At 45.8% G+C, this 19,637-nt stretch overlaps 1 protein-coding gene across 1 annotated transcript in view; it reads right to left on the bottom strand.

The window, feature by feature from the left end:
• Positions 1–18,579, bottom strand: part of LOC308171875 (A-type potassium channel modulatory protein DPP6-like) — a gene marked incomplete at both ends in the record, with an annotated part of 79,699 nt that extends 61,120 nt beyond the window's left edge. Inside the window, one exon of the mRNA XM_080546782.1 lies at positions 18,385–18,579. Coding sequence (XP_080402908.1) covers positions 18,385–18,579 — 195 coding nt within the window. The remainder of the gene's footprint in view (positions 1–18,384) is intronic.
• Between the last annotated feature and the right edge of the window lie 1,058 nt (positions 18,580–19,637).

Below are 19,637 nucleotides of genomic sequence, written 5' to 3'. Positions count from 1 at the left end.
TCTCTAGTCGATTGGTGTGTTTAAAATAGACTGTAAATCTCAGATAAGTTATAGTCAAAAGAATCTGTGTAACGGTAATCTTGTTGGAATAGAAACAAACTTTTCATAATCTTTGATGGGTGGGTGGTGAGAGCCGGACTTTGAAGCCCGTTTTTTGTAAAATATAGTGTTTGATGGTAAGGTATGTGATTTGGTTGTATGGTATTGGAATATCGTGCGTGTCTGTGTAAAAGCATATAAATTGTTGAATGCATTATTGTTATAGACTAAGAAATCGATTCTTCAGAACTGTGTCAGAGAATCCATTCTTAGACGCCATTTTTCTTTGTCCTTGTGGAAGGACACACACAGAGGCCATCTTTATGAGGAAAACGTGAACGTAGAATATTTGAATGAGATAAATAATAGTTTAACTGGATTGAAAGATAATCTTGATATTGCTGTGTCGTGAAAAGTAATCGTTTATGAAAACAAGTTGTGTTAAAGAGATTGTTTTAAGCAGGCCCCAATACGGCCGTGGGCTTTCAAGAACAATAAAGCCCTTCCCTCTTCCTGCTTTGCAAAAAGCGCAGACACACAGTGGAACATTTCTTTAGAAGGGAACCTGAATTTGATTAATTTCATTACTTATCCCTTACAGATAAAGTTAAATTCATTTCACATAGGTTGTGTAGTAATTTAGAGATAGAGATAAAGTGAATTGATCAGCGGGGTATTTTAAATAGTTTAGAGTTACGGTTAAAACATTCATAGCCTCCATTTTACATGGAAGAGTTGGCGCATGCGCAATCGATGCGCGTTAGCCGGAGCACAGCTCCATCTGCTGGTCAAAATACGACAAGACATTTTTAAAACATTGGCTCTCTGTAAATTGATGAAATACAACCCTCCTTCATTGATGATGTTTGTAGATGATTGTTAGATATTACTTTAATTAATTTAATTAATTACTAATTGATTGAATTAATTATTCAGATCATTTCATTTTCTGTTTCACAGAACTTTGATCAATTGTTTTGTGATAATCTAATAATAACCATTTCTTTGTGTCGATAATAGCTAATTGACTTTACAGGTTTACATCAATGAAGTGTCAATGAATAATTCTAACTAATCATTCATTCCTTTCACTTAACAAGTCGATTTCTTTACAGATTGTAATTAATAATTAATCATTCATTCTTTTCCAAATAACAAGTCGATTTCTTTACAGGTTATAATTAATATTTGTAATTTACATATTTTATTTTAGTTAGGTCATTTCCACAGTGTTTGATTAAGGAATAGCAGAATAGTACATATTTGATAGTTAAGCAGTAAAAGGGTTTTTGTGGATCGGTGAATACTTAGGTGTGACCAGCCTTTGTGATTTAATAATTGTGTTGACCAGAACTGTAATTAGTATTGAATGAGTAATCAAGTGACACATATTCATAAACAATTAGGAAACACATTTAAGTATAAAGTACTTACAAAGTGATTAGATTTAAGTTAATACTGCACTGACATACACAAGAGGCAAATCTGTTGTTCTGGGTTGTAGTGGTTTTGTGTGGGCGGTTAATACAGTTATATTGGACTAGCATTTGTTTAGCAAATAAGGCAAAATAAGGTGGGTTGTAAGAAGCGTACACCTTATCTAATATAGAATATTGTCAGCATATTGAGCAAGTAGAATGGGGTCAAATTCTACGAAGCTGTTAAAAGATATTAGTGAACATCGTGGAATGTTGGCTACGTTATCCCCTATGGCTATAGTGGAAAAAATGAATCCTCTTGTTAGGGAAATTAGCAAAATGTCAACGAAATGGAATAGCCGTTGGGCATACATTGAACAGCCGTGGCCGAAAGAGGGCAGCCTTAATTTACAATTAATTGCAACATTGGAGATACTTATCACTGTACACAAGGCAAATCAGAAAGGGAAAGATAGGTCAGAGAAACGCAAGTTAGAATTAGACATCTTAGACCTCTTTAAGGTAGAGGGACAGAAAATAGCTCAGATGGAACCGGAAAAGAAAAAAGAATTGGCCAGAACACTGGAACAGAAATTGAACATTTCATCCCCAGACCTGTGTCCTGCCTCCAGTCCCCCTCCATATGCTAAGGCACTGGAGGATCATTCCCAGAAGAAGAAGGAGCCAAGGGGAAAAGGGGACGACAGGAGTGACGAGGAAGATGACAGCGAAGATGGCAGTGAAGACTCAAGTGATGACGACAATGCAGATGGAGGCTACAACGCGCAGGTCAGGAAGATGATAGCCACAGCCGAAAGGAAAGGTGGGAGAAGACGCCCGGAGAAAGAGGGAGATTGTCACCGAATGTCATCAAATACATTAAAGAACTGTCCAGTGCTGATTCGGGGTAACAAGATGGAATATCATCCGTGGCATCATACAGATCTGTCTGAAGTGATCGAGAAACTCCCCGTTCTTCAAGAGGGAGGACATTCGTGGACGCGAGAGGTCGACGTGATACTGACAGGAACGCAGGCCGCGATGGGAGACCTGAAAAGACTCTTAGCTTTTATTGCAGGATTGGATACAATGCAGGAAATATTGATGAAGGCAGGACTTCATAGATATATCAATACATCAGTTTATGATCCAGAGCTCTTCGCAGCAAACAGAGGCAGGCTGTGGAAAGCAATCAGAGAGACCTACCCTACTCACATTCACCCAGACAATATCATTGTGAAGCCACTGGGGGGGGATGAGAATCCCAGGGGTTATGTTGCCCGTGTGCACTCTCAATGGAGAAGTGTGACAGGGAAAGACGCTGAAGATAACCCCTTAGAAAAATCCATAATCAGGGAAAAAATACAAGAAGGGCTTCCTACCCCAGTTAAGGATAAGCTAGCAGAAGTGGTGGGGCTACGACACATGAACAAAGCTGTTTATATAGACCACGTAGCTCATCAAGTTGAGTTATATCGAAAGAACATTCAGATACAGAAGGCACGAGACGAAGAATCCCTCAGAATATTGACTCATTTGCAATTGACTGAAAGCGAGAGGAACATAGAGGGAGTGCAGGCTTTAGCCCCACAGCAACAGCCACCTGGAGTGCAGACTGCTACTTACCAGTTCTACTCACAGGGGCCACAAGGGGGGTATCCTGCTACTTACCAGTCCTACCCACAGGGGCCACAAGGGGGGTATCCATACCCACAAGGGCCACCAGGGGTGCAAGCGGTTCCATACCAGATGTACACACAGCCTGGCCAAGGACCACCACCAGGGGGATGGACAGCAGCAGGGAAGAAGATGCTAGAACCGTGTTACCAATGCGACCAGAATGGACATCTAGCCTGTACCTGCTGCAACAGGCCCCAGGGGGGCGCAGGGGGGAGCCAAGGAGGAGGATATTGGCCTCCTACTACACCTGCTCCAGGAGTGATGAACCCTTACGGAGGCCCAGCAGCTGGCCTATAGGGGTGCCCGGAAGATCCGAGTGGGAGGTGCCAGCTGGTGGTGACACAGAAGCCTGAAGGCGCCACGCACCTCCCTATGTCTAGAGAATATGTGAAGACAATCGGATTTGAGGGAATTAAACAGCTGATTCCTACAACTGAGCTTGTAGACTTAGAGTACAAGGGACAGAGAGCAACTCTGTCAACACTTGTGTCAGAACACACGCCAACAGGGCTGCTAGGGAGAGATGCTCTATGCCAATTGAACTGTACAGTAAAATGCACACCTGACGGCTGTCAGGTGACGGTGCCATCCGGTGCTCAGATTCCATCGACAGCCAGAGTGATTAAGCATAGAACAGACCTACAAGCTTTGCCTTTAAAGGGAGCTGATATAGAATATTGGGTTGATGGGTCTTGTTACGGGGTAAGAGAAACTTTGTGCGCTGGGTATTCCTTAGTTAAAGCACAGAATTCAAAGTTTATTGTAGAACAGGCTGAGGCAGTTCCTCAGCCTTGCTCGGCTCAGTTGGCTGAATTGATTGCCCTCACAGAAGCATGCAACTTGGGAACCGGACGGAGAGTGACAGTGTACACCGACTCTGCCTATGCACATAATGTTTGTCATTTTAATGGAGCTGTATGGAGGGGGCGGGGTTTTAAGAGAACTGATGGTACGCCTATACAGCATCACGCACAGATCATGAAGCTGTTACAAGCCATGATGAAGCCAAAGGAATTAGCCATAGTGAAGTGTGCCACACACAGGTCTGACTCATCACATGTCACACAAGGTAACAGGGCTGCAGAAGATGCAGCCAAAGCCATTACAGGAGCAGACAAGGCAGGTAAAGGTCTTCTGGTCACACATGAAAAGCAATTACAGGGCATGGTCGCACTTGAGGATTTATTGATGTTACAGAGTAGAGTAACTACGTTAGACAAGAACGTTTGGCTAGCAAGGGGGGCAAGTCAGGATGACACAGGTCTATGGAGGAATCATGAGGGGTTGGTTGTAGCACCCTCAGATTTAATAGGCATGTTAATACGGGAAGCTCATGGATTAGCACATGTGGCTAGGGGGGAGGTAAGACGCAAGATCACCAAGGAATATGGGTTTTGGAGTCCATATTTGATGGAACAGATTGACCATGCTTTAGGTCAATGTGGGGTCTGTTGGAGAAACAACATCAGAGTGGGTACACCAGTGGTGTCTGGGCATATCCCTACCCCAATAGGGCCACAGGTGGTGGACAGGGGGGTGGATGTACAGAGTAGGCAGGATGTTGTGCCAACAGGTGCCGAGGTCCCCAGAGAACCTGAGAAGGAGGAGCTACGAGGAGATGCTGTGGTGTTGCCAGAGCCAGTGGCAATGCCAGTGTTACAGCCAGTGACATTACCGGCAGTGCCTGAAACCGAGGGGACAGTGGAAAGCTGTCCAGATGCCAATAAACCAGAAACTAACGAAGCAGAGAGGGTTGACAGTCTGGAGGTCCAGCCTGGGAGTGTCCAAAGCCTGGACACCTGTGCTACTGGGGATGCTGGCGAGTGCCTGCACCATGCTTCAGATGATGCTGAGGGCGACTCCCCAGACCTTGATCAGCGTGGGAGGGGACCAGGCGGCTGCCTGAACCTCAATGACACTGACGGACGACGACCAGTTAGGAAAAGATTAAAGACTATGAATAGGGTAATGAAGCAGCAGATCAAAGGGAACGACGGGAATGGACAGCAGATGATAGCATGGCTGGAAACGGTCTTAGGGGCATGGGAAACTTATTTTGCTAAGATAGGAGCACCTATTATAGCAGACATGATTTTTGACTTTCTTAGGAGGCAGGGCCTCATTGACTGTTTTTGGAAAATCAGTCACTCAGTCCACGTTAATGAACTTTTCAGAAGACTAGTCCTCACCTGAGGTGAAGATCTATGCATTAATGCATTCCCTTTGTCCTGTGCTTACTGTTGGGGAATTATGTGTTATGATAACTGAATGTCATTATTTGTGTATTGTTTGTTTATTTCTATATCGTATGTGATTGATGTCAGTTGAGAAGTGATGTAGTGGTTATGCAAAGATAGGAAAGAGGTTCTGTTCCTAACGCAACGAAGAAAATGGAAGCTCCTGACTATGAAAGTGTTATCAATCTGAGACAGCGGTAAAGGCTGTTCTCCAACTGGGTACAAGTGCTAGCAACCTCTGACCCTGACGCTTCAAGGACAAAGAAAACATCGGTCGTTGGAAGTTTCTGTATTGATTTGTGCATGATGAACTGTGTTTAGTTTAATTGTGATTGTTATTTTTAGGATTCTTTTTTATTGTTGATTGTTTTGTATTTGGTTGCTGGTACTGGTGCTGGGTTGGTCTGTGTTATTGTGCTTCTTGTGATGTGTGTTGGTGTAGTTTTTCTGTTTGTTGTTGTTTATTTAAAAAATAAAAATAAATAAATAAATAAATATATATTTTTTTTATTTTTTTATTTTTTTTATGTGGGGTTTTGTGTTTTTGTTTTTGTTTTGTGGTCGTTTAGTTTCGGAACACCCTCTGGGTGGTCCGAGGGGGGATGTGTCGTATATTTTCTACTATATATATCCTATTTTCTAGTGTTGTGCAATGGCTCTTGTAATCTGACCAGCCCCTCGGACTTGGGGCCGTGGTGACATCACAGGGGACGGCCCTCATGGCCATCTGGATAAGGTGATAGGCTATGACCTGTGACTGTATTTGCATATTGTGGATGGATAGGGTTGAGACCCGAGGGGGGCGCTCTTGACCAGCGGATCCCAGGAGAGGAGGACAGAGACAAGGCTCCAGTGTTGGTATACGTATACCCTGTTTCTGTACTTTAATTAAATCATCTTAAACTCAATAATTGTTCTTTGATTCGTAACCAATAAGAGAAATACACGACAAGTATCGCTGCGGGACGTCGACACGTCAAGCGCCCTGGCCTGCATGGCGACACCATTAATCCCTCCATTAACTTGCCAGCTTGGTCTCCGGCCAGCTGGGCTCATACAGGGAGGGGAACAGAACAGGTTGAAACGACGTCTCCTGTCCTGTCCAATCAGAGCACACTTCTTCCAGTTCATATCCTGCCCAAATAGGGCCGTAGTGACATTCGACACGAGTTTGGAGCTTCAGATTGACACCGGCAGTAATATAGTTGCTGTATTCCCATGCTGTGACAGCCGGTCTAGGAACATCAATCATCAGAGCCCAGTTTCCTGTCTGTCTCTGTGGGCCTCACGCTGGGGCCGCTTCCAGAATTGGAAATCAGTGTTGGCTTCCGCAGCACACACGCACGCACACGCACATGCACGCACGCACACACACACACACACACACACACACACACATACGCATGCACACACGCACGCATGCACCCAAGCACATGCACGCACGCTCACATGCACGCTCACACACACACACACACACAAACACACACACACTAACATGCACGCTCTCACACACACACACACTCACACACACACAAACACGCACTAACATGCACACTCTCACACACACACACACACACACACACTCACTCACACACGCACACGCCCCAAACACAAGGCAATCATTATCTACCCAGTTACTGCCCTGCTCTCCTGTATGCCACAGACAGAACATCATCACAAAGACCTGAAGAGTCCCAGAACAGGAAAAAGCAATCTGCTCTGCTGTCTCCAGAGCTGTGGCTCTCACTCTGATACACGGCTTCATACGGCTCCCTGCTTCAGGAGAACGAGAGCAAGGGTAGGAACAGACCGCCGGAAGAATAGACAGGCTGCGAAGGGTTAACAGAACATGTTCCTGTATGGATATATAGAGAGCACGCACACACACACACACGCAAGCACACACACACGCAAGGACAGAGACACATGCACACACACACGCAAGCACACAGACACACACACACACACACACACACGCACATAGAAACCATCCAGCTGAGCTATTAAATAGTAATCTCAGACATGATAGAGAGAGAACATGAGATTATGACATCATCATACCACTTGATGCAGAGCCCGAGTTCTGGAAACCACAGTATCCTCCCTGTTAGCATCAAACCTTTTAGCACAACATTCTCATTTGCATTCTGACTATTGTGATTGGCCCAAGTCTGCATACTGCAGTTATGACTCTGGAACGGTATGGGTATCAAGATTGGCCCAAAATGACTATAGGCCTACAATTCAGGAAGTGTTTTGAAACTCCAAATTCGAAACTCATCTTGTATTTTCGATTTACACTAGTGGAATGTAAAGAACACGCACGGTGGAGTTGTTGACCGTTGGAACGTACAGTACACCCATTTCTCACTGACCTCATTAGAATTCAATTCACTACTGGAATGTATGGAATTAAATAGAATTCGCCCCAACCATGATGGCTACAACACAAACATTCTGGCCTCAACCTGACAATAATAGAAGCTATATCTACTTCCTATAATAATATAACAATACGTTTTTATTCATATAGAGCCTTTCATACACAAGAATGCAGGTCAAAGTTGTTTGCTGTGCAACACAGTATAGAGAAATAGACACAGTATAGAGAAATAGACACAGTATAGAGAAATAGACACAGTATAGAGAAATAGAGAAAAGGGAACAGGTAAAAAAATGAAAACAACTCAAACATAATTCATCAATACAACAAAAGCAGCAAAAGAAAGAAAGCAACCTTGTACTACATTTAAAGTCCCGCAAGAGGAGACCTCCGTTCCGGAAGGGCAGTTTTCGTAACAAAAGGTGCCAAACCTTGCGGTCTATTCTCGGTTAACGACGACTACCGTCTCAACGCGATCGTTAATAAGCCCGTCGGCCCGTTCCGCAAGAATACTCTTGTTCTCCGAGACCTCACCGGGAGGGTTCCTATCGGTAATTGAACTCCCACAAAAGGAGACCTTCCTTCCAGAAGAGTGGGTTTTTGTTCTACAACAAAAAGGTCCTTCTACCTTCCTATCAGACAAAAGACCGAAAATTTGCGAGGGGCATGGCGGAAGGTAGAGATCGGAAGACGGGTTAGGGCTTCATTGTTGATGCACAGGATGGATGGAATGAGGAACGGTATCAAACCCCCGTTTTTGTATCAAACCGGGCAGCGGAAGAGATGTGATGAGAGAGAGGAGCGGTGATGAGAGAGAGGAGCGGTGATGAGAGGAGAGGAGATGTGATGAGAGAGAGGAGCGGTGATGAGAGGAGAGGAGATGTGATGAGAGGAGAGGAGATGTGATGAGAGGAGAGGAGAGGAGAAGAGAGGAGAGGAGCGGTGATGAGAGGAGAGGAGCGGTGATGAGAGGAGAGGAGAGGAGATGAGAGGAGAGGAGAGGTGATGAGAGGAGAGGAGATGTGATGAAAGAGAGGAGATGTGATGAGAGGAGAGGAGATGTGATGAGAGGAGAGGAGCGGTGATGAGAGAGAGGAGATGTGATGAGAGGAGAGGAGATGTGATGAGAGAGAGGAGATGTGATGAGAGGAGAGGAGAGGAGCGGTGATGAGAGGAGAGGAGCGGTGATGAAAGAGAGGAGATGTGATGAGAGAGAGGAGATGTGATGAGAGAGAGAAGATGTGATGAGAGGAGAGGAGAGGTGATGAGAGGAGAGGAGATGTGATGAGAGGAGAGGAGATGTGATGAGAGGAGAGGAGATGTGATGAGAGAGAGGAGATGTGATGAGAGAGAGGAGCGGTGATGAGAGGAGAGGAGATGTGATGAGAGAGAGGAGATGTGATGAGAGGAGAGGAGATGTGATGAGAGAGAGGAGCGGTGATGAGAGGAGAGGAGATGTGATGAGAGGAGCGGAGCGGTGATGAGAGAGAGGAGCGGTGATGAGAGAGAGGAGCGGTGATGAGAGGAGAGGAGATGTGATGAGAGGAGAGGAGATGTGATGAGAGAGAGGAGATGTGATGAGAGAGAGGAGCGGTGATGAGAGGAGAGGAGCGGTGATGAGAGGAGAGGAGAGGTGATGAGAGGAGAGGAGATGTGATGAGAGGAGAGGAGATGTGATGAGAGGAGAGGAGATGTGATGAGAGAGAGGAGATGTGATGAGAGGAGAGGAGATGTGATGAGAGGAGAGAAGATGTGATGAGAGAGAGGAGATGTGATGAGAGGAGAGGAGAGGAGAGGAGGAGGCTTTCTCATGTGTTATTCATCAGCAGGGTGGAGAGAGGAGACGGAGGAGTCAGACGTGAAGAGAGAGAGAGAGAGATAGAGAGAGAGAAAGAGAGAGAGAGAAAGAGAGAGATAGAGAGAGAGATAGAGAGAGAGCGACTACGCCCTGCAGACCGACTCTGCAGTCGGCCGTGGGTAACCTGCAGTGCGTGCCACTGAGGCCTACCGAGACATGAGACTGGGAGAGAAACGGAGTAGATTGAGCCACTCTGGGCTGTAAAGAGCTGACTGCATACACGGTGCCCCTCCAGGAGTATTGGAAAGAGGAAGTATTTAATCTTCTTTTAGCTCTATACTCCGATAGTTTGGATTTGATGAATTACGATTAGGCCAACTATCCTTTATGGGCCTTGTCCAGGGGAGTGACCTTTAATCTGCTGCAGAGTAATTATGCAGTGTTATGCAGAAAAAGGATGTTTTTAGAACCAGCTATGGGCTTGAGCAGATCAATAAGGTGATGTGACTAAAATGGAATGACATTAAATAGATTAAAACGGCCTGGAGTTTTCATCATTCTGACAATAACTAGACTCATTATTCAAATGGCTAAAATATGACTAAAACTAAATTCTATTTTAGTCAAAATGAGTAAGAGACTAGACTAAATTTAAAAAAGGGTGCCAAAAATGAAAACCTAGGTTTCTTCCATTGCTTTCAATGTGTGTGTGTGTGTGTGTGTGTGTGTGTGTGTGTGTGTGCCTGTGCATGTGTGTCAGTATTCCTGTGTGTGTGTGTGTGTGTGTGTGTGTGTGTGTGTGTGTGTGTGCGTGTCTGTATGCCTGTGTGTGTGTGTGTGTGCCTATGTGTGCATGCGTGTGCGTGTCTGTATGCCTGTGTGTGTGTGTGTGTGTGTGTGTGTGTGTCTGTATGCCTGTGTGTGCGTGTGCGTGTGTGTGTGATCTCCCAGGGGTGCGGTGCCTCTGTATCATGGCAGGGTCGATAAGAGATTCTGCCTGGGTGACACAAAGGATTACTGCTGCCTGGTCTCACCCCAGAAGAAGCTCTCAGGCTCAGCCAGGCTAGTGCTCCACCAGAGGTACTGTGGATTAGAGAACAGCAGGGAGCAGAGGCTGCTCCAACTAAAAATACCCCTATTCCTCAAATGACTTTTAGCAGCGATAATTACTAAGCATATGCTGCATAGTGCATGGTAGAAGAAAATATGTTGATTGGTGTCTGATCAGATGTTTTTATAAAACATACGGGGAAGTGACGAGTAAAACTGTGAGTGAATCCATCAGAGAATTAAATACATCTTATTGAAGGAAATTGACTGTAATTGTCATTAACACCTGTGTATGCCTGTTGGCTTAAATTTCTGGTTATTGTGCTGTTGGCTTTGAGTGCTCCTGCGTAAATCCTGTTGAGATGCAGGTGAATGTTGGCTAAGTCCTTGCTGTTGGCATTGTGTTTATGTGCGCGGTAAAATGTTGTGTGTGTGCGCTGGGGAGGGGGGGGGGGGCTTTCTACACGTCTAGTTTTTCATAATCCGTCTATGACGCTAAAACTGAGAAGAGACACAGTGAGGCTGCTTGGACCAGAGAACCCATCAGTGAGGGTCTTGTTTTCAGAACCAGCCACCATTTCTCTGTTGGCCGGCGCCTTGAATCAAATGTCCAAATGAAGCACTGCCATTGGCTTCCCATGTTCACACCACAGTCCTCTCCCAGCCAGAGCTCTGCGCCTGGCGGTCAGCAGCACCATCCGTCAGCTTGGCTAATGCTGCTGTCAGACGGTGAGTGTTTAGGCTCTGTGTGACTGTGAAAAGACACAGACACACACACACACACAGACACACACAGAAAGACACACAGACACACACAGAAAGACACACAGACATGCACACACACACACACACACACACACACACATACATGCACACACACACACGCACACACACAGATGCGCACACACACACACACACACACACACACACACACACACACACACACAGACGCACGCACGCACACACACACACACACACACACACACACACACACACACACACACACACACACACACAAAGGGTGATGTGTGACATTATCAATCTCCTTTTGACTCCGTGTCTGCGGCACTGAAGCTTCGGGGTGGGTCAGGTCAGGTGGTGTGTGTGTCCCTCCCCCGGGGGAGCCACAGAAATGTCACGGAAAGTTCAGCCATTTTGTCTTTTCATTCATTTCATTCATGTCAAATGCTGTTTGGGTTGATGGATGTCCTGTATACGGATAGTCCGTCTCGGCTTGACCCCTCACAATAGGCGGCTATCCCAGGGCCTGTCCGCTATTTTTATGTCTCTCAATGTCTGTCTGGCTGCTCCCTTACGAATCTATCTTCTCTGTGTTGGACCTGTCTGCTTGGCTACTCGTTTGACTGCCCTCAGGTTCCTTGGTGATAGTGGATAGATGGAACATGAGAGCCTCTAGTGGCAAAGATGGCGTATTGCATGTGGAGAGGCAAAAACTTCTCCTGCAATGACTGTATTATCTCATACCCTCCCTACACAATAACTCCCTCATTTTAACACGTATGAATATAGATATTTGCATAGCGGCTTTCACTGAATCAAACCAAATATACACCCCGTTATTTGCGATACAAACACACACCATAATGATGGATGGTTAATGTTTGAACGTGCAGTACAGGCGGTACTGTTGATCGCTAACAGTAGAAATTTCCTTTATCCCTTTAATCCTCTGCACACAAATACCAGCAGGATTGAAAGGCAGCTAATCCTCCTTCGAAACTCACTGAACATCTAGCACATAACTAAGTCCCAGAAACTTCTAGACACTCTGAGATCGGAGTGCAATAAGGACAGGAAACGGGAACAGGCTGTTCAGTAAATAAAGAGTTATATTTAGCCAGCCAGGCAGAGAGAGACTGAGACAAAAGAGGAGAAGAAGTTCTGAGGCGACACCCAGGGAGGTTACAGAGATCCCGGTGTAGAGAGCGAGTTTGGCTCCTATGGGAGGAGAGGGATGTGTAGGAGGGGGCGGGGGGCTGGGGGGCGGGCGGGGAAGCAGGGATTACTGCCACAAGAGAAAAAAAACAGACCAAGGCTGACAAACGAACGTATTCTCCTCAATAACATGAATATTTCATCAGCTCATTTTCAGATTTCCTGAGTTTTTTCTGCCTGCCACCCCAGCCTGAAGTGACTGGGTGAAAAGAAAGAGAACCTAATTAGAGGAAGAGGGGAGAATACTCGGGAATATAAAGGATGTTCGTCTGTCTGTGTGAGAGGCAGTGAGACAACATACTTTAGGCGCTCCCAGACATAACCCATAATAACCAATGCGACTTCATCAACAGAATATCCATCAAAAGCTGCCAGAGAGAGAAACAACACTCCCGTCAGCTAGCAGTAGCAGTAGTATGCCTCTGTCAACCATAATGACGGAACACTTCCTATGACAAACAGTGTGTTTGTTTATTCTGGGGAGGACTTGGGTTGTTCAGAGTAGAACGAGAGCTCGGGTGGCTGGGCTAGGCACTGGGGCTGCGCTGAGGCCATTCTGACATGCTGTTGACAGACCTGCAGGCTGTGTGTGTGTGTGTGTGTGTGTGTGTATGTGCACCTACATGTGTGTGTGTGTGTGTGTGTGTGTGTGTGTGTGTGTGTGTGTGTGCACCTGCGTGTGTGTGTGTGTGTGTGTGCGTGTGTGTGTGTGTGTGTGTGGTGGTGGAAGAGATGATCGATGACAAGTCGCCAGAGTGCTACGGGCACAGCAGGGGGACAGATAGCCTGTTGAGAGGTCCCCGAGGGCGCGGGGGGGGAGGGGAGGGGAGGCGTGAGGCTGCAGAAACAGGTCGATACTCGGTGACAGGGTTGTCCACGGCAACCGAGCTCTAAGGAGAGGTGAAGGCTTGTGTTGTTCATAGTCAACACAGCTACACAACTACTACCTCCCCCTCCAGAGAGCCCAGACCAGCAGATCGGCTTTTTATTTCATTATTTCCGGGCTGCTTGTCAGAGGAGACGAATCACGATACGACGGCAGATGAGACGTGAAATCTTTGTTTGGGTTTCGGATGCCTCCGCCCCGCCAGGGCGCGCGCGCGCGTGTGTGTGTGTGCCCGCGTCGCCATGCCGACGTCACCTCCAGATGGTAACCGGAGCTGCCAGGAAGCGACAGTCAGTGTGCACCCAGAGATTAGACCTCGCCCTCTCCACCTTTGCAACCATGGCAACGCAGAGCAATAGGTTTGGGCTGAGAAAGGATGCGATGCAGAGGAGCTGATTAGCCGAGCTAAAAAAAACGGATATCCGCTATCTTCCCCATAGAGAGGCACGGGCTGGGTTAGAGGCCGACTATGCTACGCTATGACGCTAACCCTCCTTGTAATGCCTTCCCAGAAGACCACATCCATTACGCCAGCAGCGAGTGAACTGTCCATAACAGGATTGAAGCCGGGGTGTTTGATGGCCGACTTTAATAGGCAGCCATAACCTAGGGCGCATCATCGCAGGACACTGGCGGTTCATTACATTGGCATTGCTATAAATAGGGCCTTCGGGAAGGGAGATGCCATTTTCCCACAGCTCTGTTCTTTTCCCCTTTATCGGACTGCTCTTACTAAGCTCTGTGTCGTCCGCTCTGATTGGTTTAGCTGAGCTCTAGACCCCGAAGACTATCAAACAGACTACATCCCGACTCCAGGGGAGTGAAGCCTGGGAACGGGGCCAGACCTCGCCTTAAGCAGCTGACGGCACAAACTGAGAGAGAGAGAGGGAAAGGGAGAGAGAGGGAGAGAGAGAAACAGAGAGAGAGAGAGAGAAGTAGACAGAGAGAGAGAGAGAGGGAGAGAGAGGTAGACAGAGAGAGAGAGAGGGGGAGGGAGAGAGAGAGAGAGGGGGAGAGAGAGGGAGAGAGAGAGAGAGACAGAGAGGTAGACAGAGAGAGAGAGAGTGAGAGAGAGAGAGAGAGAAAGAGAAAGAGAGAGAGAGACAGAGAAAGAGGTAGACAGAGAGAGAGAGAAAGGGAAAGAGAGAGAGAGAGAGAGTGTGTGTGCGTAGAGTAGTCTCCAGACTAGAGTGTGTGGATGGCATGAGAGGCCGCAGAGCAGCAGGAGGGTAGGCCTATCTTCTGTTCTGACAGACAGATGGGACGGAAAATTAGGCTGTCCTGGTTGAACAGTCTCTCCATCTCCATGACAAATTTCACACTTCAGTCACGCAGCCAGGATGAGTTATCGTACCCTTTGACCCCCCCCCGATGCCAACTCAGCACAACACACAGTGGAGGCCCTCCGCCAGCCTCCCCTGCAACACACACACACCGAACGCACGACAAGATACCAGATCAACGGAGGGATGGGATTCATGTTGTTCATGTGATACGATTTCACAGGCAATTGAAGCCTATTTTGGGTGAAATCAAAATCGAATAATTGTTTCAAATAAAATGTTATCGCTATGACTCATTATTATGTAACGCTTTACGTCGAGAAGACAGCACAGTTGAGATACGCTTTGTTGTTCAAAGATGAGTGGCTTGCGCCAAAAAAGTAAGCAGCACTTGTATAACAAGTAGAATAGGAATAGAATGAATAGTTTAACACGTGATTGTCCCCAGTGACGTGATTGTCCCCACAGACGTGATTGTCCCCAGTGACATGATTGTCCCCAGTGACTTGCTTGTCCCAAGTGACTTTGATTGTCCCCCAGTGACATGATTGTCCCCACAGACTTGATGGTCCCCAGTGACTTGATTGTCCCCAGACTCTAGCCTAGGTGTTTCACAACACATCTTTGCCACCAGCATTTCTTGTGGCAGAAAATAGGTCCCTTCAATTCGTCTCCCTTCTTTGTTGTTCCAAGACACACTCGAACAATAAGCGAATCTATGCGTCAATTGATTGAAACATTGATTTACTTCTACAAAACCCTATGTTTAAATATTTCGACTTTTTTCTTAGCTTTCAATTGACAAGTCGCCAGAGAATGGAATGGAATAAAACGGGAAAATGTCCTAACGATTTGGTGAATAGCTTGTTGGGCAGTCTAAAAAAGAAATGATCTGTCTCCTGTGATGAATAGAGGTCATTATGGGTGAGAAACTATGTGGGTGCCATAGACTTCTGTAGAAAAAGCAGCGAGATTAAGCTAAATCCAATTATTGGCTTCATTCTAAGTCTTGTGTGCCCGCTAGAATGTTACGAAGTTGACAAAGCTAGCTCCCCGGACCCCGACGGCACCTTTGTTGAGGTGAACGGAGCTGGACTCAAATCCAAGCTTACTAATGGCTACAGAACGTCAGCCTCCAACCTGAGGCGACTCAATCCACTGAAATATGAAAGAAGCTGGAAGGTATGTAAACCTGTATGAATTATGAATCCATCAATCTAATACGTTCTCCCCCAAATGATCGGTGGGAGGGCGAACGCTGAACAATAGGAGGTGTTGGGGATTCCTCCTCCTCTCCGTTGGCTCGTCACCCAGAAAAAAAAAGTCAATATGGCCGTGGTCGCAAAAGCCAGCCTTATCCACAGGTCACTATCCTTTAAATGTCACCCTATTTCTGGCAGTGGCAACTGTGATGATTAATTAAAGTGGCTTTATTGGATTGGCCGCCCCGCTGCTGCTATTAGTGGGGGATAATGAAAGAGAGAAAGAATTGTAGGTTATTTCTCCCTGGGTAGTGCTAAACGGCTAATGCTATACCACAGAAGCCTGATGCTGACATAATACAGTATCGTCTTATGATAACAATGGTTCTACCTACCTAGAACAATAAAGGGTTCCAAGACTGTCCTTGTGGGAGAAGCCTTTGGAGAACTCTTTTGGGTTCGATGTTAGAACCCTTTTGGTTCCCAAAACGGTTCTACATGGAACCAAAAAGGGTTCTTTCCAAAGCCGAAAAAAACCATTTGAAACCCTTTTTTCTGGATATAGTAAACATTATAACTGTGTCATCGCTTCAAGTAATGATTTAGGCGCCCCAGCATTTACAAACGCTAACTCTGCATTCTAAATTGACCAAATCAATGAACACTTTCATAGCAGTAGAAAGTGTTTTCAAGAAAAAACCTATCCCTTGGGAAAAAATGTGTGATTCAAATTCCCAGGTCAAGATAAGAACTGTGCTCAACTGGTGAAGCAAAAGGCAATTTCATGCTTGAGTAAGACATACGGGGGCTCTCATGACTGAAGGTCAGCTGAAGGTGAGCTGTGCTCACCTAATACACTTCCCACAGTCACCCTCCCCGCAGAGTGGTTCCTCTGTGCTTTCAGACACAATGTAGAAAAAAATATATATATCTACATAACCTTGGCTGTGTTAAATCATATTAAAATATATTACAGCTATTACTCACAATGGGATGACCTGCAGAACCTATACAGCACCTACACCACATTGAATTGAAAATGCAATTGGAAATTGAAGAACCATGGCTGACACTGACAATTTTATTACGCCGTTTTCGTTTATGTCCCTGCGTTTGTGTTTTCAGCACCAACAGTAAAGTAGGCTATCAGTGACAGACGTAGGGTCGCAGCACGCATGAATAATTCAGACAAACACTCTTATGTTGACAGTATCTATACGGCAGAGTTGTCACTGAAGACGAGTGGACACGGAGCTCCAACCAGAGGCAAAATGGCAACCTGTGAACACTATGACATAAGACCCCGGCCTTACAACACCCAGGTGCATGGCCCAAGGTGCAAACGTAAACGTTGTACAATAAGATGATATATAACCCTAACCCTAGCAAATATAGTAAGATTTCCCTGGAATGGCACTGAGAACTACTCTGGGGGGGAAAGGGGGGGAAGGATTTGTTTTATTTATTTTAATTAAAAAGGAACTGTTGTGCATATGCAGAGATGAATTGATCCTGAATTAGTCTTAGTAGCCTAGGCATAATTGTTTGTGACTTAGCGGGAATAATCACTGTGCGTTACAAATATTTCACCTTGATCACATTTTCATTGCACAACTCGGCAACTTTTCAGCGTATGCATTGGAGCCACAATGTTTAGTAAGGTCTGGGACAATCTAACACAACAAAATGTTAAGCACACTACAAGGCGACGCATAAGAACGTTGTTTACGCAATTCCAGCACCATGGACAGCGCTTACAACCAACAGCTGCGTAAACTTGTTGCACAAGTTGCTTTTGACAATCTAATTCTTCTTATGACTTAAAAGTAGGCGTACGACCATGGTTAACAAGTCCTCCATATATTAGGCTCCAGAACGTGACTGACATTGATCAAATCATCTTTTGGCAAGCGATCCCTATGCTAATGCAATGTCTATTGGATGGATGCCTCCAATTGTGACAGCGACATGAGAGCGTCGATCTAAGGGTTAGATTGCAAGGACAAATCACAGACATTGATGACAACAACAACAGTAAAAGTGTAATCTAATAACTCTCAACCTCTTAACAAAAAGCACAGCAGAGAGCTCCAATAAACGCATGCAAATGAATTCACAGCTGCACTTCGCGAGCAAGGAGTGACTCAGCCGGCACCCAGACAGCAGACTTAAGCAAACCGACCAGACACAAGTTTATGAATCGTATGAATCGCGCACGGTTGCACTGGGTAGCATCTAACGCCAATGCAGAGTTCATATGCAGAATTTTAATAAACTAAGAATCACTGCAAAATTGCAGCAACATAATGTTGTACAGTAACATGTTGGGCGGCAAGACAATGCAAAATAGATATACTGTCTGGAGGTCAATTAAACTATCACTTAATCAGATCATGGTATTAGAAATCATTAACTGGCAATCAAACAATACACTGAGAGAGCAAGCTCTTACATGCTCGTCCTCGCGCACGGTTTTCTTCCGAAACGGGACATGGGGGGGTCGTCCGTCGGCGACAGGTTGGGGGGTCTTCCCTGCGTTCTCCTCGTCCGAGACCTGCCCGCCGAGGAGGTGGCTGGCCTCAGGTGGGTGCGGGAAGGAATTACTCGTGTTAATCTTCCCGGTGAACCTTTGATAAAGCGAAGCCATAAGTCCAGTGCAATCTAGCCAAAATCCCTCTACAGCATGTCAAAAAAGCAAGAGCAAACGGGCTCTCGTCTGCTGCGGGGACTTGATAAGCCTATTTCTGACGGTTTTCTGCGCGTTTCTGAGTCGGAGAGACCCGATGGCGGATGGGATGACCAATGTTTCAATCCCTCCGGAGAAAAAAAAAATAGGGTTCCAAAGATAACAGGTGCAAAAAAAAAAAATTAGATAGAATTAGATGGTTGCAATTAAAAACCGTGGTTCCAAAGATAACAGGTAAAAAAAAAAAAAAAGAGATAGAATTAGATGGTTGCAATTAAAAAACGTGTTCTTGATCAAGTGAAGAAGATGGGGAAAAAACTAACATAGGCTAAACCACGAACACCTCTGATCGATATGCGCTTGGCTTTGTCCTGCCGTACAACGGAGATGTAGGCTGGAATAGGTGTCAATAGTTGCCCCCCTCTCTCTGTATTCAGAGCACGTTGTTCCCCCTCCGGTTCCTTGATGCCTTCTCACTGCGAGGCATCAGCCAGTCTCTGTGGAGTATCCAGATATTTGATGCCGGCTCGGGGAATTTACACATTCAAGCACAATAATAAAAGAGGATGATCTCTTTTAACGCTCTCTGTTATCTCTACTGGTCGAACTGGGTGTGTGAGTGTGAGTGTGTGTATGTGTGTGTAACCTATGTGTGTGTGTGTGTGTGTGTGTGTGTAACCTATGTGTGTGTGTGTGTGTGTGTGTGTGTGTGTGCGTGTGTGTGTGTGTGTGTGTGTGTGTGTGTGTGTGTGTGTAACCTATGTGTGTGTGAAGGACACTCCGCATACGCGTTCTGCATGAAAAGTGACCAGTGAGCGGAGTGAGAGCGCAGACCGTTATCTCAACAATCAACTATCATGACATGACACGATACACATTACCGGAGGAAGAGCACATTCCCATTGTCCCATATTGCTATTCAAAGTTATTAATATCAGATAGGTTACAGTTACCAAGATTTACTGAAACATGCGTAATGTGCATTCATATTGTATATTCCTGGTCGGTCCTCCCCACAA

Source organism: Nansenia antarctica (genome assembly GCF_963989245.1).
Source record: "Nansenia antarctica genome assembly, chromosome: 16".
In the NCBI taxonomy this organism is placed as follows: domain Eukaryota; kingdom Metazoa; phylum Chordata; class Actinopteri; order Argentiniformes; family Microstomatidae; genus Nansenia; species Nansenia antarctica.
This window is presented reverse-complemented; position numbering and strand designations above follow the sequence as displayed.